The 26,388-nt window shown below is 35.7% G+C and overlaps 1 protein-coding gene, 1 long non-coding RNA gene and 1 pseudogene across 2 annotated transcripts; 1 reads left to right on the top strand and 2 right to left on the bottom strand.

Moving 5' to 3' along the window:
* The first annotated feature begins 5,496 nt into the window (after positions 1-5,496).
* On the top strand, positions 5,497-9,903 carry LOC139192881 (uncharacterized). The gene is made up of 2 exons (XR_011577405.1): positions 5,497-5,601; positions 9,522-9,903. It is a non-coding gene; the product is annotated as an uncharacterized lncRNA (long non-coding RNA).
* LOC103416624 (cytosolic sulfotransferase 12-like) lies at positions 7,613-8,703 on the bottom strand (annotated as a pseudogene).
* Positions 9,904-14,253: 4,350 nt separating the features above from the next.
* LOC103416476 (cytosolic sulfotransferase 12-like) lies at positions 14,254-16,357 on the bottom strand. The gene has a single exon (XM_070815749.1). It carries the CDS (start codon positions 16,070-16,072, stop codon positions 15,074-15,076), a length of 999 nt encoding a protein of 332 aa, XP_070671850.1. The 5' UTR covers positions 16,073-16,357; the 3' UTR covers positions 14,254-15,073.
* Positions 16,358-26,388: the final 10,031 nt, after the last annotated feature.

Here is a 26,388-nt window from a genome sequence, read left to right as displayed (position 1 = left end):
CAGAGGTTCAGGGCCGAAGGGGTAGAGGAATACCTAGGAAAACTTTGGAAGAGACTCTAAGAAAAGACTTAGAGTACTTGGATCTAACGGAGGACATGACACAAAACCGAGCGCAATGGCGTTCTAGGATTCATATAGCCGACCCCACTTAGTGGGAAAAGGCTTTGTTGTTGTTGTTGTTGTTGTAGACTTGGATTTCTAGGTCCAAGCATGACTTCACGTGGCATCAGGGAAAAACTAAGTCATACTTAGCCTTATAAAGGTATCTGGAACACTTTTCTTCCTCTAGAGTTTTTTTAAACTCATTGTATATACTTTTTTTCCTTCCTTGTGCAAAGAAACATACTTGAAATTGGAATAAAAGCAGTCGCCCATCTTGCTTTTTTCTTCACATTTCTCAAGCAGAAGACTTCTTCGATTTTTTAGAAGCAGAGCTCTTAAATGACTTGGGTTGCTTGGGTTTTGCTGCGATACATCTCTCTCTCTCTCTGAGATAGGAGTAGGTGGAATAAGAAAGAAGAACTATTAAAGCTGCGAAGCCGGCACTTCAAAGTGTTATGGTATCGTCGTCTCGAGTTCTGCACAAAACTTTTCTTGATGAAAACTTACTTATATCCTTTACTTTTGACTTGGAGCTTCTATCAATCCATTTCATCTTATCTTTTCTTTGTGTTTGTGTCAAATTTCCCAGCAACTTTGAAGACAACTTCCCTTTTTTATTCCCTGCCGTAGTTTTCTTTTTGCAAACTTTACAATCTCCATATTTCCTTCGAATTCTTAGCTCAAAAGACTTTGATGGAACTCTTGAACAATACGTTCTCTTTCTTTTCCCTTTTTCTGGAGTTCTTTTCCTTTACAAACCATCTTTTCCATTTTCTTCTTATCTTTCGAATTCTTGGCATAAAGGACTTTGGGTGGAGCTCTTGAACAACACGTTTCCTTCCTTTCCCTTTTTCTGGACTTCTTTTCCTTTACAAACCATCTTTTCCATTTTCTCCTTTTTCTTGGACTCTATCCCCAATAAGTTTTCATAGGATTTTTAGCCAAAGGCATCCTCCATATCTTGTACCCATGAGTAGCAAAGAAAACACCAAACACGACAATTTCTTTCCTCTTAAGTTTCATCTTGCTATATGTTGCTTCCTTGCTACTTTTCTTCATAGAGACCAAATATGAGTCAGTCAAGGGGAGCAAAAGTTGCATTTTGCTTCTTTTCCCTTGTTTATTTGTCCACAAATGCATCTGTTTTCTCATTGAACCGCAAAGGATGACTTTTCAAATTGCATGGGTTTCTTCTAGCTTTATGCAACACGGCATTTGCCAAACCCATCTCCTTCAAGTCGCATAATGTACGGACGGCAAGTATGGGTTACTTAGACTTTAATTGGAACTTCACGGGGTGGTCTAGGCCACCCCGAAGAAATTCATGGGATTCTTGGAGATCATTTCTACTGCAGCTAGTGGTTCAGAATCTCCACCTCCATCTGTTTGGTGCAAGAAAAATACCAAACAAAGAAACAAAGGCAAAAAAAAAGCTAAAAGAAATATTAGAAAATTTGATTTGTCCTTCTCTTTTTTTTTTTTCCTTTTTTCCTTGCGTTGTGGACCATTGCCAAGCAAAGGGGAATGTCCTGGACCATTGCCTGGTGGTCTTCGGCTGCCATTTTTTCGTTGCTTCTTCCTTCGTGCCCTTCTCTGTTTCTTATATATATATATACAACATAACAAAAATCAAGAGAAAAATAATTTTAACAGGGCTTTGTTTTATACCTGGTGATGAATATTCTCCCTTAGTTCTTGACTTCGAAAGCACGAATGATTAAATTCCTTCTCTTTTCTGGCAGCACTTCGTTGCTCTTGGTATTTTCTCTCAATGTTTCTCTATTTTTTTCTGCAGAGTATCCCCCCTTTTTTCTGTCTGTCCCCTCCTTTACTTGCTGCAGGTGATGCTTATTTATAAGCATCCTAGGAAAGCTCTGGAATTTGCTACGTGGGGGAAGTTGGAGGCCATGATCTCCTGCCACTTTTACTTAACCTCTCCCACGAACTTGTGCAGTTTTTTTTTCACACCCTGTAGAGATGGAGGTTTCTGTGTTGCACGTTTTCTTCCCTCTTTTGTAGGAAGAAATTCATATTTTATTTTTTTATTTGTTTATTTCTGGATGTTGTTTTGTATGTAAGGCTCATCCTCATCTTTTGGGCTGGATTACATTTTGTTTTTTTTTTTGGCCTTGTAGTTTGGTCCAATTTACATGGATTTTATTTTTTATATGTCATGTATTTTTATTGTTCAACACTGATACTATTCACTTTACTCTTTATCTTTATTGTTAAAACTCAAAGTTTTCAAATTTTTTTCATTAGTTTTCCTTACTAAATATTGGTCAATATAAATACAATTCTCCTTTGGCTCTTTGATTAACTAATAAATATATTGCTGATTAATATATTTGGTGAGTCAAAAAATATTTGGTGCGCGCGCACATAAGCGTGTCTTGTGGTTCATGCCGGCCTCCTGCCCCTCGCATGTGGTATCACCTCTGCTGCTTCTTTAGGGTTTATTTATTTATTTATTTATTTTTATTTTTTTCTGGTCAATTGCTACTTCTCTAGGGTTAGGGCATACATGGTAACACACATTTTCCAGTCCCACAAAACATAGTCCAGCCCGATCCCATCTCATCATCCTCCATTTTCCCGTCCCACCAATTCCAGTCCGGCAGCAAAAATGTCTCGTTTGATTTGTATGTGTTGGATGGAACTTACATGGTTCCATTTTTCAGGAATGTGCCGCTAACTTAATTCGATATAATTATTTTTCCATTGACGATATGAAGAAAGTTAAGGTTTAACTATAAAACCAATTGGCAATATGGAAATCAACTTAACTATTTATAAGCACACCCAAGATCTTCTACCCGATGTGAAATTAATACTCTCAGCACGATGAAATTTGGTGTCTTCCATTCTAGAGTAATGGAAAGATGGGATGGCCTGAGACTGAGAGAGGCTGAGGTGGTGAAGTGGTGAAGTGCTGCTACATCTATGCGACGGCCACTTGACTAATTGCCAATTGGTTCATGATTTCTACACAAGAGGCCAACTGGCCTAGGGCGCACCAGACCAGGAAACTTACTAGGAAGGGCATTAGTCATTGTCTGTTAAACTTAGGGCTGGTTTGGTATTGCTGTGCTTTGAAGAAAAAAAACTGTTTCTGCTGTACTGTGAGAATAAGCAATTGTGAAATAAAGTAGCATAGTGTTTAGTAAACTTTTTTGTAAAGGTGTTTATGGGAAAAAAGAAAAAGCAGTATTATAGTGTTTGGTACATTTTTATGTAAAACAACTATGATTGTGTGAAATGACAAAAAATGATATAATACTAGATGTGCCATTAATTTAATTTTCTCCATCTGCATCGAGTAGTCTCTCCCACTACCCACTACTGAACCAGACTTTCCAAAAACCAAAAACATCTATCTAAAAGTCTCCCCTACAACCCCAATTTTCTCAGTTTTTTTTTTTTTTGCTCTGTCTTCTTTTTATGTTCTGCTCCGTTCTTCAATCTCTCTCACCTGTCATCTGATTTGCAGTACATACATGGTCTACCTGCTCAAGGAGTTCATAATATACATCGGGCAGGACCAACGCTCCAGGATGCTGGTTTCTTTCTTCTTTCAGGACTAATCATTTTTTCTTTTTGAAATTGTATAGTGTGAATTTGATCATACGAAGTAGTTTCCTGTATATAATTTTGGGTATTTGGAATAATTGAGTTTTGGTGTCCGTCTGGGCAATCTAGGCTCTCATACTTTGCATAAATACAAAGATCAGTCGCCTGTAAGCGGTGCAATTTGAGAATCTAGGCAAATCTATGATGCCAAAACCGAATCTGGTCCTCGCTGGAAAAGATTGTGGTATTTCTTGCAGCGATTTTGCCTATGTGGGAGTGAAAGGGGATGGACAAGAGATGGGAGGAAGGACAGAGGCAGAAACAACATCTTAGGGTATGGAATTCAAGGTCAATAATGGTGATTGTTGAAGCTGGGAGTGAACATTGTTGTGACGGGATCGACGAGGATGACCTCCCAATTGAAGTCAGCGACGTTTTCCAGTTGGCATTATGTGTAATTATTTAATTGTTTAAGGTCATTTTGGGTGTTTGAAAGTTTCATTAAAGGGCTCAGGGCCTCTTACAAATTAGGTTTGCGCAGAAGCTGTGGAAGCAAAAAAAGCTAGTTTTTCAAAGCTAGCTTTTGCTGCTTTGAACTTTTAGCTTTTTTTCATCCAAAACTGTGAAAAAAAAACTAAAGTTGAATGTTTACCAAACACAAAAAAGCTCCCAGCTTTTTTTGATACCCGTTTTTTTTAAAAGCACCTCAGTACCAAACCAGTACTTAATATGTCCACCAATTTTTCTATTTGTGGAAAATAATGGCAGATAAATGACTTATATGAAACAGAAATGTTAAATGGTAATGTTTTAAATTAATTGTACAACGATAATGTGAATAAATTTAAAAAAACGCATAATAAGTTAAAACAACGTCATCTTGACATCTTCATAGAGGCGATTTCTACTCAGCTATTGAGCCTATATCGACACAGAGAAACCTAATTGAGACCAACCATTAAGTCTCGGACATTGTCTTTCTGCCATGCACTGTCCCCACTATGGCACTATGTGTTGTACCCCATTTGGATGGGTAAACCACGTCCATGAATCGAACCCTATTCAACTGGTGTCCAAATCAGCCATTTTTTTTCTTCTAGGAAGTGTATGCCGTATGGCATGTGCAGTTTCTAAGCCAAAAAGGGTACGTATCTTGGAAGAAGAGCAACTTGTTTTCCAAGTGCCCTAAATTATCTAGTAGATATTATGATAGTGTTGTATTAACCATACACATTGGAAATTTATCATATTCTTCCCTTGTCTGGTACTTTTAGTATTGAGGTCTTTGTTAAATTGAGAATCTTAATTTGGGACAATTCAAAGAATAATGGATCAATTATATATATATATATATATATATATATAGAGAGAGAGAGAGAGAGAGAGAGAGAGAGAGAGAGAGAGAGGCCAGAGTGCACCTGCCTGCAATAAACTCAAGTGTTGCAAACTCATACTGATGCAACGTTAATGTTAAACTTAGCACATGCTGCATAATAAACACAAGTTCATTTCCATGAAATTAAAAAGTTTATTCATTTCCGGATATTTGCATTACGTACTCTTGTTTGAACTTACCTATATATTAATCATCACAGAATAGTCCAATGATTGGGGATGAATTTCATGTCTGTTTACCACACGGCATGTCTTGAAAAGTGTTGAAACGCTTGGTGTATAAGAGGCCACGGGTAGATGCTTTAGTTGGGCGGAGAGAGCTAATCTCTTCCATGTAAAGTAGGAGCCGTGTAGAAGAAGCTTGGTGGTTGAAAATATCTTCAACCATATGCTTTCCATATATGAGAGAGTAAAAAGGAAATATAAATTGTGCAACCAGAGCTAGTTACCAGAGTGTGCAAGCCAAGAGCTTGTCACACCAAGTGTAAAATGAAGGAAACAAGTCTGGGAGCCGACTTCTGAGTTTCGAAGTTTGTATGTTTTCTTCTTCTTCTTCTTTTTTTTTTTTTTTTGGTCAAAATTCCAACAGTTTGTTGATGTATGTGAAAACATTTTATGATTTAAATTATAAAATTATGATATTATGTTTGGGTTTTAGGAAGAAATTAAGAATAAAGCAGGCCACGATGAATGCAGATTAACCCTAAATTGCATATTGGGGTTAGTAAATCGAAAAGAAAAAAAAGTCTTGAAAACTCAAATCCACGAACAACAAGGCGAGATCTCAAATGTATAAGTCAGATTTTGAAGATCCAACTTAAAACAGAAAACAAAAACAAATCTGATGCAAAAAGAAGGCAAAAGTCGATGATTCAAGTTATGTTCACTCCTTCAATACTTTTAAAATGTGACTATTGTCCTTTTTTTTTTTCTTTTTTTTTTTTTGGTAGTAATCAAACTTTCCTAGGAAGGTGGAACTAGTGGTAATTTTAGTCATTAGAGTAGGATACAAATTTCCAGAGAGGATGACAAAAAATATTAAGCACTAATTTATCTTTACTTATATGCATGGAGTTAATAATTTAATCATTCTCATTAATGACTTATTCCCAACGTTTATTAAACATGAGTATTTATTATTTTAATTCGAGATTTCTCCTATGCTACACATAGAAAATATAGAGATGGGTTACTACTAGGTAACTGGTCGATATGTGTAACGTCATTGATTATTACTACTAGGGAACTAGTTGATCCCGTACACTTTCCTTCTTTCTCTTACTCATTAATGACTACCCGTCCCCAAATAAATAAGATGTCATAAGCAGCAAGAAGCAAACCCTAAAACCTTTTTTTTTTTTAGTCAAAAGGTAACATTTTATTACAAACACACTACACGTACAAGAGTTGAGGCCCAAAAACACACAAGGCATACAGCAACATTATGACCTCCAAAACAACTGAAGAAAAGCCCAACCTAAAAGGTGAGCCCTACACAAAAAAACACACAAAGAACCCTAAACGCGTGGATTCTCTCCCGCTGCCGAAGCACCTGTAGTGCTTGCCGCCGACCACGAACCAATCCTTCTGTAAACGCCAGAGATAAGAACTAGCCAAGTCCCTGAAACAAAAAAAGAACCAAATTTCATCGTCCTCTAGCAAACACCCTACTACTTGGAATCGCAGCACCAAGAAAATGAAGGGAAAGTACTCCCAACAAGTAGCAATGTCGAGATCGACACACAGAAAGAAAGTGGTGGTGTAGCAATGTCGAGATTGACACAACCAAACAAAATGGTTGCGGATTGAAGCAATTGTGGAGTAGAGAGAGGACGAATCCAAGTGGGAGAGAAAGAAATTGGTTTGAGCCGAAGCATGAAGGTGGATAGATAAGTGGGAAGAGAAGAAAGGGAAAATCGGAAAAAGAAGCTTTCCGATTGCGCGCAGAGGCTGGTTAAATCAAAGGCATAAGGGAGTGGATACAAAAGGAAACAATGGGCCGGAAAACCGAGAGCAGCAGAGGAGAAAAACAAGAAGAAGAAAGAGGAAAAGAGCTGCCACCGAATCAAGCCATGGCTAGGGCCGGCGGCAAAATGGTTTACTAGAATTTGAAGAACTAGCTCGCACAAGAAGAAAAACTCACCCACAAAGAGAAAGACTCAGACACAGAGACAAAAGATGCAAACCCTAGAGCGGGGTGTATTCAATTGAGATTTTAAGGGATTTTAATTCTTTTAATGAATCTAGGTGTATTTAATCAGGATTTTAAGTGATTATCTAAAATTCCAAGGTGTATTCAATTAGAGTTTTAAGATAGTCTATTAAAATCCTTATAAATCCGAGTGTATTCAATTATGATTTTAAAAAAGTTTATAACATTCCAGGTATATTCAATTAAAAATTGATTTTAAAGAATTTGATAAAGTTGAGAAATTAGAGGGAATTTGAGAGATTTCATAGTGTATTTTAAGCATCCACAAATCTGACCTCTCCCCATGAGATTTTGAGAGAATTAAATCAAAATTTTATATGAAATTTCTATAAATTAATTAAACTCTATAAAAATCCATGAATTTATAAATCCATTAAAATCTTTCAAATTCTCAATTAATCCGGAACCATGAAACTTCTCTTGAGTAATAGAGTTTAGTTTTTTCAGCATCTCAGTGGTCAAATAATTCATCCAATCTCCAACTTCACCTTTCCTAAAGAATGCGCTATTCTCCATACCAGACGACAATATCCCACTTTTATTCACATCCAAATTGCTTAAATTTTTAAAACTACACAACCTTAAGATACCATCCACAACTCCGTGTGTCTCTTCTTCCGGAGAAAATGGGCACCCCAAGAGCTTGGCCAGCCTCCTCAGATGAAGAGCGGGCTCTTCTTTCATTTCCTCAAACTTGATGAAAATTGCACTTTCAGGCCTCTTTAAGCTCTCCTTCCAAAACCCTAGTACGTGATCCCAAAAGGGTCCGACACACTCACTCCCCGGCAGAACTTATCGAACGCATCGTCAAGTGAAATGGTTCCACTACCCACGGGTCGTAGTTTGTTTGCAAAGTGCCAAAGTGAAACAAACGCATCTTTAGGATCTCTACACAAGTAAACAACATTGCAACCGGAATGTTTGACAGAATCCGGCAGAGAAGAATACGGTAAATGAGTCGAAAAGAGCCTCGGAGGGGCCAGGGAGGAGAGGTCAGGAAGTACCTGTATGTCAGCGTAGACATCGATCTCCAAAAACGGCACAAGAACATGAGGGTTTTCTGTGAGCAAAGGGTGTCGCTGAGGGTCCAGATAGTGCTCTCGTTTCACTAAGGCAAACAAAATTGCCTTGAGCCAAGTGGTGCCTGATTTGGGAGTGGTTACAAGAAGGATATCAGATTCTAGGGCTTGGAAGTGTTTCTGGCATGCCAAAGCTCCCTGCATGTGCGTAGTTGCCTGCCAAAAACCTTGGTACTTGTGAAGGTAATTTGCAACCCAAGCTTTTTCTGTAGGTAGAGAGGATATAAGGTCTTTGTCTTCTTGGCTGAGTTCATTTTCTTGCAAGTAGCGGGAAACAACAGGGGGAGGAGGTTGAGGTGTTTTCATGGTGTTCAGAATAGGAAAGGTGCGAAATAGGGGTGTAAGATCTTGGCTATTTTTTCTGCAATGGTTAACTAGTACAGTTTTATCCAATATATAGTACTTAACCAGCCACACACAACATAATCTCCTGGCTCAAATTTTCCAATTACAAAAAATTATAGAAGAAAAAATAAAGGACATTGCATGTGCATATAAGGAGTTGGGATACTCTTCGTATTGTCAATAAATTTTACGGTAGAACTTCAACTTTCTTCGTAATTCACCTAATGTAAAATGAGCTGGATTAATTAGAGAAATTTTAAAAAGTATTAATATGATTTACACGATTTGATTTATGAGATTAATCTTGGCACTATATCACTAAACCTGGGCGCATGCATGGTTGAAGAACTAACTAATAGAGAGTAGGATAGCAGTTATTTTATCAAATATGAATCACAAATACATACTTGGGGACAGGGCCGGCCCTGAGTATTGAGGAGCCATGTGCAAAACTTAGATGGAGGTCCTTCAATTTTTTTTAATGTTATATTTCTTTATTATTATTTTTTTAATTTTTTCATCTATAAAACTAAAATATTACAAGTTACTGCAACAAAAATAAGTTGTTGTTTGATCAGCTAGATGTTTTTCCTTACCTTTAAAGGTCTTAAGTTCGATACACGTTGGATGCTTTTTTGTTATCTCCTGTTTACAAATTTGCAAAAGCTTAAAATATAACAAAACAATATCACTGGGATTCGTACCTTCAAGGTTCTTAAGTTCGATACACGTTGGATGCTTTTTTGTTATCTCCTGTATACAAATCTTTTGAATCTAATTATTTTATATGCATCTGCATACATGTAATGAAAATTTAGGGGCCCTTCCGAATAGGGGACTTTGTGCAGTGGCACCTGTTGCACACCCTCAGGGCCGGCTCTGCTTGGGGACTATGCAATGTTGAAGGACGGAGGAGCAGAGTGTAGGATATCAGTTATTTTGTTAATTGAATTCACAAATGCGTACTGACGGGATCAAAGGACCGATGTCGTTCCACATCGATCGATGGGTTTAGCCCAAACAGTACGAGTTAGTGTTGACAGCACGTCATGTCCCATGCAAGCCTATTTGGTATCACCCAACTTACTGAATGGTTTATGTTAAACTAGCATTCATTGCTCTTAATCGTTTACTTCGCACTGAAGCCATATGAGCAAATATTGGAGGAGAATGACTTATATGTCAAGAGTAGTACTACTATTATGGTGTTTTGTGTCAATTTATGTTCTTATATTATTAGCGCGAGACATTACCATAATAATATATATTCGTGTTCAAGGTTCTAAAAGTCACTAGGCGCTAGTCGGGCGGCGGACTGGGGCCTAGCGCCTAGGCGGCTAGGCGGGCTCCTAGGCGGACTAGGCAGATTTAGGTAAATCTATCATATTTCAGGTAAATAAGTGTCTGCTTCTACTTGAAATATATATAATTTCATCATAAACTACAAAATAGAATGCATATATATCATAAAGTATTGGAACATAATGAAAACATGTGAAATAAGGATATAATGTTTATTCATTCAAGTATGCAAGTCTTTTACAATTTATTGGAAAAAAAACAAAATGCAAAATGAAAGTTATGTATTTTCTATCTAAGTGAGTTGCAACCTAGGCGGGTCTAGGCGGGTTAGGCGGGTTAGGCGGGTGCCAGGCGGGCTAGGCGGGTGCCTAGGTGGTCTAGGTGGTGGGCTGGGGCCTAGGCATTAATCGAGGCGGTGGGCTGGGGCCTAGCGCCTAGGCGGCGCTAGGCGGGGATTTTTAGAACAGTGTTCGTGTTATGTAAGTTGTTAAGTATATTTTTGTCAAGGTCTAAGGTATCCTAGGTAAGACTCGTCTTCAGTGTGGCATGGAAAGGCTAAAGGCATTTCAGCCCACTCTAAGTCTTCCCAAAACTTTCAACTAGAGAATCAGCCCAGAATTAAGACTAGTCCTATTGAAATTAATTGTAAGTGTAAATTCTTGCCTAGTGGCCAAGGATGAAAAGTATGCCAAAAGCACAAGTCTATCTCCTCAAGTATCAACGTAAATGCAGATGATTACATGGTTTAACAACACTTGGAAGGAGAAGGTATTAATATGTTCAACTCACATGAATGCAATGATGATATATATTTTCAGCGAGTTCAATACTAAACTGCGGCTTTTGTGGTTTCTTGTAGGTGGGTAGCAAAAATTGCGCAACAAGGCAAGGTACGTCAGTTACACCATTCATCTAACATAGCTATGTGTATCCATGTCTTGTGCTTCTAGTTTATGTTATATGGTTATATTGTTATAGCCTTGATACAGTAGCTGCCTCAGTGTTCCATCATGGTTCGTCGAACTAACCATGCACACAAATCGCAAGTAAGGTGAAAATATGAGTATCTGAATAATTTATCATCTACTCGAGAAAACAGCAGCAACCTTAATTATAAATTTATAGTTTTATAGGGACATATTCGCATATTTTGATTTAGCTAAAGCAACATGCTATATAACTTTGTTTCATCAATATCAAACAGATAACCTATAAGAAATTAACAGGAAGGGGCCATCCTACATTCTCATGTGAACGTCGTGTCAACGGGTTTCGATCCAAGCTCTACAAATCTAATCCACATAAGCTAAAGCCAACTGTTTTACTAAGAAAACATAAGCAGGAATTGTTCATCAAGCAGCAACCAAAGATAATGATCATGAACCGAAAATACATCCGAACAAAATGCAAGTGCCTATATAAGCTCCTTGAAATACAACCCTTGTCGAAATCAAGAACTCTTCTCCTTAATTAACTAGAACACTCATAGATTATAAGTAATTAATTAGTCAGAATGAGAATGTGACAATCAGGAATTACATTATATTTCAACATCGGGCACTGCCAATAAGAAGGAAGTTGAATCGTCGGAGCCAAGTAGCGGCATATACTCTGATCCTATTACATGAACACCGAAGCAAGCTACAGAAAGATGTAGTACAATGACATTGAGTTACTCTTCTGATAACATAAAAATACATATCGTTGAGAAAGGGATGTAGAATGTGCTTATACGAAAGCTAGCGTTAAATCTAATACGTGAATAAAAACATCACGTACCAATATATGTATGTCTAATACGTGCATAAAAACATCCCGTCCCAATATAGTGTTGAGTATCAATAAATGACAGCTCAACATTGGCTAGTTAGTGAAGCTGCCATATCATACTAAAGTTGTTAAGCTAGATATATGTGTGTATAAAAGCTATGTAATTGTAAGGATTCAATTCATTAAGTCTGAAATACAATTCATACAATTTATTCTTTCTCTCTCTCAATTGTTTCTATCTCAAGTTTTTCATTTTCCTACATTCTTTTTCGCTCTTTGATTCTTCCTCAATGTAGTTAATATACAGTACAACAACACTGAGTTAATCTTACAGAATTTAACTATCTCACATCCATGTAATCTTTGTTATCCAAATTCGGTGAATTTTCTGTTAATTTACTGATATGGCACATAATGAACCCACTCAACCAATACTTTGATGCCACATAAACGATACGTACAAGAGCCCAACAAAATCTACCCCGTCGATCCGCCATCTACTACACCCATCCACCCCTAGCCACACCCCCGTAGCCGAAATTGGCAATGAGGGAGCACGGACCAAAGCGACTTAGAATTGACTTGGTGGTGTGGGTATTTTATGTCAAATTATCAGAGAGACCCAACAACACTTACATTGTGTCCAACTTATTAATTAACACATGCACAATTAGACAGGTATGTAGTTTTATAAAAAAATGTCTTAGTATTAGTTAAATGCGAAGTTAACGTTTTAAAATGCACTTTATATATAAAGGCCAGAGCGTATTTGTTGCAAGAAACACAAGTTCATTTCCATAAAAATTAAAAACTTTATTCATTTCCGGATATTCGCATTACGATGTGCACTTGTTTGGAATTACCTAAGTGTTAAGAGATATCCATAGAGAATTTTTTTTATTCTAGGGTTTAGGATATTGAGGTGAGATTTCCACTTTATTGCGCCCACATCTGCAGCTTTATCCACTTTTATTGGAACTGGTATCCTTTCTGGATCTATGCAGAATCTGCGGACCGTAATATTTGTCTGAGTCATATTATACTTATCGGAATTGGATCCTCTTCTCCTGACCAAGGATTTTGGATTGTTGAATTTTTATTTAATGGTTACAAACAAAGAGGTCCTTTTAAAGTTATAATAATTATAGTCGTTGGATGAAAATCCAACGGTCCAAGATCTTTGGTCAGGAGGATCCTTTCCTTGGGCTTAGGAGAGAATTCAATTCCATACTTATCATCTATTTGTAGTATCTTTTTAATAAAAATAGAATCCGCCAACGTGTGTAGTCTTATCTCTATTAAAAAAATGGTACAAATGATAGTACACATAGATGATAAGAATAACATTTTTTATATTTCATACGTACTTTCCATTTTAGGTTTTGCTTTTCCTTTGTATTTGCATTTCACCAATTTTTCCTTTTCTTTTCAATAAATCATTAATATGTAGCGTACAAATTGTTGTATGCCAAAGGTAAGTTATATACTAAAGAAATTCCTGGAGACTGAGATTTTTACAAAAGATTCCCTGAAAGTATATATTCCCAGCTCTGTCAAGGAGTGCAAAGGATTCGAGCTTTGAAGGAAGCCCATGTAAGCTAGTAGTTCAAGGATGAATTAATGTTGTTTGATGAAGCAACTGAACATCCTTTTGTTTTTTAGGGGGGGGGGGGGGTGGGGGGCGGTGTTATGCTTTTTGACTTCTAAGCTTCCATTTATTCTTTGTTTTAATAGTAATGTCCGAATTTATGCTTGAGTTTTAGGAAGAAAGAATACAGCAGGTAACGATGGATGGAGATGAAAGCGATGAATGGTATTAATAATCCTAAAATTGCATGTTGGGGTTGGTAAATTGAAAAAAAAAAAAAAAAAAAGCTCTTGAAAAGTCGAATCCACGAACAACAAGATGAGATCTCAAATATATAAGTCAAATTTCAAAGATTCAAATTAAAACCAAGAACAAAAAACAGATATGATGCAAATCGAAGAAGAAAAAGTCTGGGGGAGCGAGAAAGAGAACCAGAGTTGGTGATTCAAGTTACGTTCACTCCTTCACTCATTCGATACTTTCAAAAGCGTGACTATTGTCTTTTTTTGTAGTGATCAAACTTCCTAGGAAGGTGGAACTGGTGGTGGTTTTAGTCATTAGAGTAGGATTATAGATTTACAGAGAGGATGATGAAAAATATTAAGCATTAGTTTATCTTTACTTATATGGAACTAATAATTCAACCATTCTATTAGCAACTTATTCCAACGTTTATTAAACATGCGTACTGAGATTATTCTAATTCCAGATTTCTCCTATGCTACACATGAAAAAATACAGATGAGTTACTACTAGGTAATTAGTTGATATGTGTAACGTCAAGGATTATTACTACTAGGGAACTAGTTGATCCCATACACTTTCCTTCTTTCTCTTACTCATTAATGATTTCCCGCTCAAATAAATAAAGATGTCATAAACAGTAGGACTTTTTTTTTTGGTTCAAAATGTGACATTTTATTACCAACACACCACACATACAAGAGTGGAGGCCCAAAAAACACACAAAGCACACTACAACATTATGACCTCCAAAACAACTACAAAAGAAAATCCCAACCCAAAAGGTGAGCCCTACACAGAAAAACACACAAAGAAACCCTAAATGCATGGATCCTCTTCCGCCGTCGAGATAAGAACTAACCAAGCCATGAAACAAAAAATAAATAATATAAATTTCATCATCCTCTAGCAAACACCCCACATGTTGGAACAGCAGCCACCAAGAGAAGGAAAAGAAACTACCCCAACAGGTAGCAGTGTCGAGATCAACACACAGGAGGAAATTGGTGGTGTAAAATCCGAGCCGAAGCACTACGCACAATCTAATATGGCCGTGAAACACGACTAAACAAAATGATTGCGGAATGACGCAATTGAGGAGTGGAGAGAGGACGAATCCAAGTGGGAGAGAAAGAAATTGGTTTGAGCAGATGCGTGAGGGTGGATAGATAAGTGGGAACAGAAGAAAGGGAAAATCGGAAAAAGAAGCTTTCCGATTGCGCGCAGAGGCTGGTTAAATCAAAGGCACAAGGGAGTGGATACAAAAGGAAACAATGGGCCGGAAAACAGAGAGCAGCAGAGGAGAAAAACAAGAAGAAAAAAGAGGAAAAGAGCTGCCACCGAATCAAGTCATGGCTAGGGCCGGCGGCAAAATGATTTACTAGAATTTGAAGAACTCGCTCGCACAAGAAGAAAAACTCACCCACAAAGAGAAAGACTCACACAGAAAGAAAAAAGATGCAAACCCTAGAACTTTAATCCGGAACCATGAAACTTCTCTTGAGTAATAGAGTCTAGTTTTTTCACCATCTCAGTGGTCAAATAATTCATCCAATCTCCAACTTCACCTTTCCTAAAGAATGCGCTTTTCTCCATACCAGACGACAATATCCCACTTTTATTCACATCCAAATTGCTTAAATTTTCAAAACTACACAACCTTAAGATACCATCCACAACTCCATGTGTCTCTTCTTCCGGAGAAAATGGGCACCCCAAGAACTTGGCCAGCCTCCTCAGATGAAGAGCGGGCTCTTGTTTCATTTCCTCAAACTTGATGAAAAATGCACTTTCAGGCCTCTTTAAGCTCTCCTTCCAAAACCCTAGTACGTGATCCCAAAAGGGTCCGGACGTATTCACTCCCCGGCAGAACTTATCGAACGCTTCGTCAAGTGACATGGTTCCACTACCCACGGGCCTCAGTTTGTTCGAGAAATGCCAAAGTGAAACAAACACATCTTTGGGATCTCTACACACGTAAACAACTTTGCAACCCGAATGTTTGACAGAATCCGGCAGACAAACATACGGTAGATGAGTCGAAATGAGCCTTGGACGGGCCAGGGAGGAGAGGTCAGGAAGTACCTGTCTGTCGGTGTAGATATCGAACTCCAAATTGGGCACAAGAACATGAGGATTTTCTGTGAGCAAAGGGTGTCGCTGAGGGTCCAGATAGTGCGCTCGTTTCACAAGGGCAAACAAAAGTGCCTGGAGCCAAGTGGTGCCTGATTTCGGAGTGGTAACAAGAACGATATCAGAATCTACGGCTTGGAAGTGTTTCTGGCATGCCAAAACTCCCTGCATTTGCTTAGTTGACAGCCAAAAACCATGGTACTTGTGAAGGCCATGTGCAACCCAAGCTTTTTCTGTAGGTAGAGAGAATATATCGTCTTTGTCTTCTTGGCTGAGTTCTTTTTCTTGCAAGTATCGGGGAACAACAGGAGGAGGAGGTTGACGTGTTTTCATGGTATATTGATTCAGAATAGGGAAGGCGCGGAAGAATGGTGTTAAAGGTCTTGGCTGTTTTCTTCAATGGTTAACTAGCATATATAGTTTGATCCGACATATAGTACTCAATCAGCCACAATATAATCTCCTGGCTCAAATTTTCCAACCCCAAAAAATTATAAAATAAAATAAAAAGACATGCCTATTTGGTATCACCCAACTCGATCGGGGAATGGTTTATGTTAAATTAGCATTCTTTGCTCTTAAATGTTTGCTTTATTAAAAGAGAATGGCAGGAGTATTATCTATCTATCTTATATATAAACCCAATTGAAAAGTGAATAGTGATTTTGGTGTCATCAAGCTTCAACAAAAAAATTTGGACAAAAATGCCCCCAAGACAAAAAACTTCAAAGGCATCCCAAAATAATGCATCAAATAAGTCAGGGGCATTTTCATCATTTTGATAGTGTATTTTTAATAATTAATTTTTTGGTACATTTTTTTTAATTAGTACCTCACAATAGACTAGTAATAATTTAATTTAATTTCTCTATTTTTAAACACGTTCAAAACATCTTAAGAGACGTGTAATGCCGGTTCTAAAAAAGGTATTTCGCACACGGATAAAAATGTGATTAAATAAGTTGTCAAATGATTGTTTTTTTTAACAAACGATATTATCTACACTAAGGAGGAGGGGGCTTAGCCTCACAATATGCTAGCAATAATATGATTCAATTAGTTGTTTATTAAATATTATTTTCTCTATTTTTAAACACATTCAAAACATTTTAAGATGCGTATAATGCTGGTTATAAAAAATGTATTTCGCATGTGGATAATAATGTGATTCAATTAATTGTTAAATGATTGTTTTTTTTAACCTTTCGTACGCGGATAATAATGTGATTAAATAAGTTATCAAATGATTGTTTTTTTTAACAAACAATATTATCTACACTAAGAGGGAGGAGATGAGCTTAGCCTCACAATGGACTAGCAATAATGTGATTTACTCAATTGTTTATTAAATATTATTTTCTCTATTTTTAAACACGTTCAAAACATCTTAAGAGGTGTGTAATACCGGTTATAAAAAAGGTCATTCGCACGAGGAGGTGGTGGGCTTAGTCTCACAATGAGCTAGCAATAATGTGATTCGATCAATTGTTTATTAAATATTATTTTCTCTATTCTTAATGTAAATTCTATAGAGACCAATTTTATTATGTAAATTCAGCTGCTTCAATTAGTTTATGAAGGGTTTCTTCTAGCATGATCTAAAATTATTTATTTACTTCAAATATTTGACTTTCCTATTGTCAATTTACGCATATAAATACATTTAAAACGTGTAAATCGCGCGTAACATACCGTTATTCAAAAAATGCCTTATGCACGCGCGTGAGCGGGTGCATGAAGGCTAGTTATATATAAAGAGAATGGAAAAGGTGAATAGTGAGTTGGTGTCACCATGCTTCAACAAAAACATTTGGACAAAAATGCCCCTAAAACAAAAATCTTCAAAGGCATTCCAAAATAATACATCAAGTAAGGTAGGGGCATTTTCATCATTTAACAGTATTTCTTTAATAATTTACTTTTTGGTGCTTTTTTTTAATTAGTACCTCACAATAAGCTAGCAATATATATGATTCAATTTCTTTATTTTTAAACACATTCAAAACATCTTAAGATGCATGTAATGCCGGTTATAAAAAAAAGTTTTTCGCACGCGGATAACAATGTGATTAAATAAGTTATCAAATGATTGTTTTTTTTTAACAAACGATATTATCTACACTAAGGGGGAGGGTGGGTTTAGCCTCACAATGGACTAGCAATAATATGATTCAATCAGTTATTTATTAAATATTATTTTCTCTATTTTTAAACACATTTAAAACATCTTAAGAAACGTGTAATGACGGTTATAAAAAAGGTCTTTTGCACACGGATAATAATGTGATTAAATTAATTATCAAATGATTTTTTTTAATAAATGATATTATCTACACTAAAGTGAAGGGGACGAGCTTAGCCTCACAATAGGCTAGCAATAATATGATTCAATCAATTGTTTATTAAATATTATTTTCTCCATTTTTAATGTAAATTCTATAGAGATCAATTTTATTATGTGAATTCAGCTGCTTTAATTGGTTTATGAGGGATTTCTTCTAACATGATCTAAAATTATTCATTTACTTCAAATATTTGACTTTCCTTTTGTCATTTTACGCATATAAATACATTTAAAACATATAAGTCGCGAGTAGCACGCCGTGATTCAAAAAATGTCTTCTGGACCCGCTTGAGCGCGTGCATGAAGGTTAGTCACTATTATGGTGTTTCGTGTCAATTTATATTCTTATATTATTAGCACTAGACTTTATAGTAACAATATATTCGAGCTCTTTAAGTTATTATGTATTCTTTTGCCGAAGTTTGAGATATCCTACATCTGAAAGGGTAAAACTAGTCTCCAGTGTGGCATGGAAAGACTAATGGCTTTTCAGCCCACCCTGACTACAGTCAAATGGGAATTTGGACTCCATCCGGGTCCAAATTATGGGGATCCTAGGGATCTTCGCATCTGAATCATTTATCGTACATCTTGCGGTCAGAAATCATTTGAATTTTATTAATTTAAAATTAAACACAAATAATACCTAATGAAAATTAGCAACACGATATACGATAAACGATTAAGATGTGAGGATTTTTAGAAGGGAATTTTAATGAAAAGCTCATGGTACTGTTCATTTTAACGAAAAACCATATTTTTACACTAAAAAGTCAATCTGGTATTATTCATTTTACCCTTTATTTTGTCCTTATCGTTAAAATTCAAAGTTTTCAAATCATTTTCATCAGTTTTCATTTTTTAGAATGATCACAAAGAGGATCCTCATCCGTCAAATGACATATCTTTAACATTAGAAACTTTAGTTTATTTAATGAATGTTAAAAAAAACCATAAATTGTGTTACAAAAAAAAAATAATAATAATAATACCATATATTGATTACTTTATTTAGTTTATTTACGGTTTACGGCATATACCTTGACAGCAGATAATTTGCCAATAATTGAAGATATTGGATGGAGTCATTTCACCCGAAAAGCTTTGCCAAGATATGGTCCAACAAAAAAATAATTAAAGATGTTGGATGGCCTCGTTTCACCCGAAAAGATTTGCCAAGACATGGTCCAACAAAAAAATAATTGAAGATGTTGGATGGCTTCATTTCACCCGAAAAGATTTGCCAAGATATGGTCCAGCTGGTTTGCCAAGATATTGTCCAACAAAAAAAATAAAGGAAAATTAATGAAAAGAGTTAGAAAATTTTGAGTTTTAACGATAATGACAAAATAAAAGGTAAAGTGAATAATACCAGGTTTGACTTTTTAGAGTAAAAATGTGATTTTTCGTTAAAATGAACAGTACCGCAGACTTTTCGTTAAAACTCCCAAAAAATAATTGATGATATTGGATGGCTTCATTTCTCCCGGAAAGCTGGTTTGCCAAGATATTGTCCAACAAAAAAAATAATTGAAGGTATTGGATGGAATCATTATTTATAGAAAAGCTAATTTCAGTGGACAATGATTGTATGCCCTCCACTTCCGGTGCCCTTCTCATGTCCTTCTGTTTGTGTGGTCACGATTAAGCCACGTCAACATTTTATATTACTATTCATTTTTGTCTTATTATATCTATAAAAAAACAATATAAAATGTTGACGTGACTTAACCATGATCACACAAAATATGAGGGCACAGGAAGGGCACCGGAAGTGGAGGGCAGACAATTCTTGTCCAATTTCAGTGGGGAGGTCTTTTGGAAAAAGTACAAAGTGATACGTAGTACCACGTGGCAACGCCTAATGATAGTACTCACTCATCAAATTATGACGCCTAGAATTGTGATATAACAAAAAATTATCAGTATTTTTAATTAATAATTTCTTTAATTATAAATAGAGTAAATTGTTACAATGATCTTTTAACTTTAATTCAATTAGAGTAATAGTCTCTTAACTATAAATCTATTACCATTGGTCCTTCAACTCATCAAAACATGCAGCTATGATCCCTCAACTAAAAATTCATTACCATTGGTCCCTCAACTTTAACCTAATTATAGCAATAGTCATTCCAACATAACTTATTTTGACAAAATTCTGACAAAGTTAACGAAAATGACCATAACTACAAGTTTTGATGAGTTGAGGGATCCCAATTGTAGCAATAGTCATTCCAACATAACTTATTTTGATAAAATTCTGACGAAATTGACGAAAATGACCATAGCTACAATTTTGATGAGTTGAGAGACCAATGGTAATGAATTTTTAGTTGAGAGACCATTACTCCAATTTAATTAAAATTAAGAAACCATTACTATAATTTACTCTTATCAATAAATTCCAAGCTTATCTCAATCTTCGTTTTCCGAAAAATCATTAACTTCATCTCCTCATTCCTCATCCTTTTTCTCGGCAAGCAGATTCTGTATACCACAAAAAGTAGCAGTAAACAATCCATGACGCATGGGACTAACTATCGAGCCTCGAGTCACACAAATGAACCTTTTCTCCATTCCATTGCATCTCTCATGAGATGATATTGTTCACTTTGTAAGAATAGCTTACATACATGATTATCAACTAACACATAGAATCACAATTAACTGGAGTCAATACTAACGCACAAAAATTAGACACACACCTAAGGATGAAGAAGACATGTTGCTCAAAATAAAGATAGTCTTCTACTTTCACAAAATTGGATGCTTATGCTTTCAATAGGACTCAGCACACTATAAAGCTTGTTTTTTGAGAGCAGGGACCAACCTTTTTATAGTCACATAAGGCATATTGATATTCACCTATTAGGAAAACAATAGGTATCTCAATAACTCATCATTAACTGCAATAAGTCCACTACATTATTGTTTTGAATGTTTCATATAACCTACTATTACAAAAGTCTGTTAACTTAATCAATACACTTCTATCTAAATAATGATTATGTCTACTCAAATTCTTACATTCTCTCACTTGTGTATACATAATCACATAGTATTGAACTGTATGGAATTAAGTTAACAATGATCATTGAGTTTATATAACAAGATTATCAACTTTAACGTAGATGTAATCAACTAAATCAAGCCCAGAACTATAGAAATGTTGATGCATATCAGCTGCATCATTACTTTATAATCATCGAAGCTTAACTCAATTAATCACAAAGCTACATGCCAAATAATGTAGTATAGGAAGTCTCATGTCTTAATACTCTCACATAATTGGTCCAATCTTCAAGTTTACTTAAAAAAAACCTTGTTTATTGCAGTATCAACAAATATAGCTCTTTACAGAATGAGCAAACATTGAATCACAACGTGAAACATAAATGAGAGGATATCAACACAGAAGTGGACAAGATAAGTTTATCATATGTAAATAAAAAGTAATAACTTACTCCCACTAATGAAGATCATCAAAAGATTCAACCACTCCCATCTTTGACACATGATTCTTAAATACTCCCACAGGCAAAGGCTTTGTTAATGGATCGGCCACCATTGAATAAGTGTCGATGTGCTCAACTTCAACAATTTCTTTCCTCACTTCATCTCTTAGCTACAAATACTTTGTATCCATCAACCTTGCAACTGAGGTTTTCTTATTGTTCCTAAAAAAGAACACAGTTGCCTTGTTGTCACAGTAAATCTTCAAAGCCTTTTGAATTGAATTAACAACCTTCATAGCAATCACAAGAGTTCTGAGTCAGAATGCTTGTTTAGATGTTTCATGACAAGCAATGAACTTTAATTGCATTGTTGAAGTAGCAACACATCCTTACTTAACACTTTTCCAAGAAACTGTTCCTCCAACCAAAAGAAAAATAAAGCCACTAGTCGACTTTCCATCATCTGTATAGCCAGCAAGATCTGAGTCCGAGTATACAACCATTTCAAGATTTTCCACTTCGCTATACACCAACATGTGGGCCTTTATTCTTTTCAGATACCTAAGCACCTTTTTAGCAGTTATCCAATGAGGTTCTCCAGGATTTGATTGAAATCTGCCAAGTACGCTAACGGCAAACGCCAAGTCCTGTCTAGTACAAACTTGAGCATACATTAAGCTTCCCACAAGTGACGTATATGGTTTATTTTTCATCTTTTCCTTCTCCAGATCATTTGCAGGACATTGATCCTTGTTCAGTTTATCTCATTTTCCTATCGGCAACTCACCATTTGAATATTTCTCCATGTTAAACCTCTTGAGAATTCTATCAATGTAATTCTTTTGTGAGAATCCTAGGAGCCGTCTCGTTCTGTCTCTGGTTATTTCGATTCCCAGGACAAAATGAGCTTCTCCTAAGTCATTCATTTCAAAGTTGCTAGACAACATCTTCTTGGTATCCATCAGTAATTGCAAATCTGAACTTGCCAATAGGATATCGTCAACATAAAGTACAAGAAAGTTGAATTTAGAACCACTGACCTTGAGGTAAACACAATCATCTAGCTTGTTTTCCTTAAAGCCAACAGATGTAATGATCTGATCAAATTTGATAAACCATTGCTTGGAAGCTTGTTTCAGACCATAAATTGATTTGTTGAGCTTACAAACCATAAATTATTTCCCCTTTTCAACAAATCCTGAAGGTAGTTACATGTAGACATTTTCATATCCCCATTAAGAAAAGCGATCTTGACGTCCATCTAATGAAGTTCAAGATTAAAGCGGGCAGTAAGAGCCATAATAACTCTCATAGAATCCTTGGAATAAACTGGAGAAAAGGTATCAGTGTAGTCGATACATTCTCTTTGAGTAAAACCTTTTGCCACAAGTCTTGCTTTATGCCTTTCAACTCTTCCTTGAGAATCTCGATTGGCTTTAAGGACCCACTTACATCCAATGGGCTTGATGTCTGAAGTTCTTTCAACTAGTGTCCAAACTAAATTTTTTTGCATAGAGTTAAGTTTTTCCTCCATAGCGGATTTCCACAATGCATGCTACTCACTGTTTCATAGCTTGATTAAATGTAATTAGATCACTCACATCACCAAAATCATATTATGTCTCCTATAAATACACCACATAATCGGAAGGAATCCCTGACTTCTTTTGTCTCTGAGATTTTCTGATTGGAATCACTGCATTATGATTTGCCATATCAGTTTCAGTGGGCTGTTGTTCATGATTGACAATTTGGGGATCAACTGTATCATGATCAGCAGGTTGTTCGTTGACTTGCACCTGTGGATTTGAAACTACTAGTGGCAAACTAATAATTTCATTATTAGCAACAGATATATGATCACTATCATTAATCTCTTCAAAAGTGCATTGATTAGTAACATCATCTTCTATAAACTTGGCATTATGTGTTTCATGGATTCTTGTGTGCATATCGGGACAATAAAATTTAAAGCCTTTAGATCTTTCAGCATAGCCAATAAATTGACAACTAATTGTTCTTGGATCCAACTTCTTTTCACTTAGATTATAGATTCTAGCTTCAGCCTTGCAACCCCATATTCTAAAATGATTAAAGCTAGGCTTTCTACCAGTCTAAATTTCAAAGGGAACTTTACTCACTGACTTACTTAGAACTCGGTTCAAAATGTAGTTGGTTGTCTTCAATGCTTCTCACCATAGAAAAATAGGTAATTTGGACCCAGAAAACATGCTTCTGGTTATTTCTTTCAGCGTTCTATTTCGTCTCTCAGCAACACCGTTCTGTTAAGGTGTGCCAGGAGTTATGTACTGAGCCACAATTCCATATTTCTTCAAAAACTGGGCAAATGCTTATTTTTGTTGTCCAGCTTTAATGTACCCACCAAAATACTCACCACCCCTATCGGATCGCACAATCTTAATATGTTTATCAAGTTGTTTTTCAACTTCATTTTGAAATTTTTTAAAACATTCTAACACAACAGATTTTTTAGATATTAAATAAACATAAGAGTATCTCGAAAAGTCATCAATAAAGGTGACGAAATAAGAATTTCCACATTGTTTTAGTCGGGAACGGACCACAAACGTCTGTATGGATTATTTCTAAGAGACTTTGACTCCTTGTAAAACCAGTTTTTTGAACATTTGTTAATTTTCCCTTAAAACAGTCCACACAATCAGAATAAGCATTTAAATATATTTTTGGTAACATGTCCTGTTTTATCAATTGCGTAATTCTTTCTTTTGAGATATACCCTAATCTTTTATACCAAAGCATATAAGATTTTTCGTTAATGAGCATTCTCTTCGAACTACTGCATTCAACATTAAAGCATTCATCCATATAACTGCAATCTAGTTGCCATAAACCATCTTTAAGAAAAGTAGTGACAAGCAAATACTCAAATTTATTTTTATGATAGAATTTGACGCTGTCTTCGTCTTCAACAAAAGAAAAACCTGACTTGACTAATTTTGAAGTAGAAACTAAATTCCTTTGCATGGAAGGTACATAAAGGACACTATTGAGTTCTACAACGAAACCTAAAGAAAACTTTAGTTTGACAATCCCAATAGACTCAACTGCTAGTTTTGATCCATTCCCAACGAAAACATTGTAGAATTCCTTATTTCTTCCCTCTTATTTTATGAAGCCCCGCAAAGAATTTGTGATGTGTACAAAACAACCAGTGTCAAACCACCAAGAGTTTTAAGGGACTAAAATCAAATTTGACTCTAAGCAAACAAACACATTTATTGTACCTTTCTTAACAAGCCATTCTTTGAAACCCTCACAATTTTTCCTTAAGTGGTCAGTCTTTTTGCAGAAAAAACATGGCTTCAGTTCTGTTTTCTTTACATTAAGATTATGTCCTCCTCTAAGGGAGTTAACATTCTTAAAAGGCACATTTGAAGTGGCAAAAGAAGAACCTTTAATACGCTTACCAGAGAAGGAAAATGCAACCTTTTTACCCTTTGTAGCATTGACCAAATTCACTTCTTCAGACTTCTCATTTTTCTGTCTTTCCTCCTCTTGAGCACAGATGGATATCAGATCATTAATGTTCCATTTCTCATTTTGAGTATTGTAGGAAACCTTAAGCTATCCAAACTTGGCAGGTAAAGAATTCAATGCCATATGAACTAAACATTGATCAGATATTGGTACCTCTAACACTTTAAGTTTTTCAGCAATGTCCACCATCTTCAGAATGTGCTCTCTAACACTAGTAGTGCCATCGAACTTCATGGTGGTGAGTGAGGTCAAAAAGTTTCCAGTTTAATTTTTCAAACTTGGCCTTTTGCTCAGCAGTGCTTTCCTCAATAAGAGTTACAGGCTCTTCCTCCCTAATTGCTAGATCATAATCCATGAGACCCAAGAGGATCTCAATGTCCTGTTTCCATTTCTTGTAATTACTTCCATTCACAGTCTCTATGTTAGATAAGTTCATGGAAGTAGTGTTCACAACTAAGGAAAAACAAAAGTTTGTTATTCATAGGTACCAGAATTTCTAACAACAGTAATGTTAAACCAGAAAACGATTAACAACATGTTTCGTTGGTTTAAAAAACAAAAGCTTATATCAATAGTAACACCTTTGGGCATAGACTAAGGATATAATCAAAAGTTGCATAACCAAAACAGAGAACACTTAAACATATATAAAATTCAACACCTTTGTGGTAGATGAAAAATATACAATCTAAATATTCCATGCTTCATTATACACTGATTCATAGTTGGGCTAGACTAAATAATTCCTTTGTGGAAAAATGAATCTATCTAATAACATAGAAATCACAAGTTTAATATCTTAGCAATCTTATAAGAAAACAAATAAATGATCCACTTTAGTAGAAAATCTCACTGTTTCTTAAAAGATTAAACCCAAGTCCAGATTGTTGTCGTAATAGACAAAATTCATCATAAGCAAAATTGATGAATTACATAATTGTTGATTCAAACAAAATAATCAACATGTTTCTTGTATTTAATAGAATAAAACCATACAAAATCTCTAATTTTATAATTTTCTTCAATTAAAAGATAAGAACTTGTTACTTCAAATTATTCCAGAAAAAAAAAATATTCATCCCAGCACCATCAATAAACCAAGAAAAAAAAAATTTAAAACAATTGAATTTGGGAAACAAAAGAAGTATATATACAAACAATTGAGAAACCATAGCATACCTTATCTGATTTATTTCCGAGAAATTGAAAAAAAAATCCATAGTATAAACATGATCATGATGCGGAAGCAAGAAAGACAAAAAGCCCAGGGCAAGGAACGAAAAAACAATGACGGAAGAAGACAGATTTCTACCTTCCATAGCATAAAG

This window comes from Malus domestica, chromosome 16 (assembly GCF_042453785.1).
Source record: "Malus domestica chromosome 16, GDT2T_hap1".
Lineage (NCBI taxonomy): Eukaryota > Viridiplantae > Streptophyta > Magnoliopsida > Rosales > Rosaceae > Malus > Malus domestica.
The sequence above is the reverse complement of the archived record's forward strand: the minus strand, read 5'-3'. Positions and strand labels throughout refer to the sequence as shown.

Coding starts and splice junctions, on each gene's coding strand:
- LOC103416476 (XM_070815749.1), bottom strand. CDS start 16,072: ATGAAAACACGTCAACCTCCTCCTCCTGTTGTTCCCCGATACTTGCAA.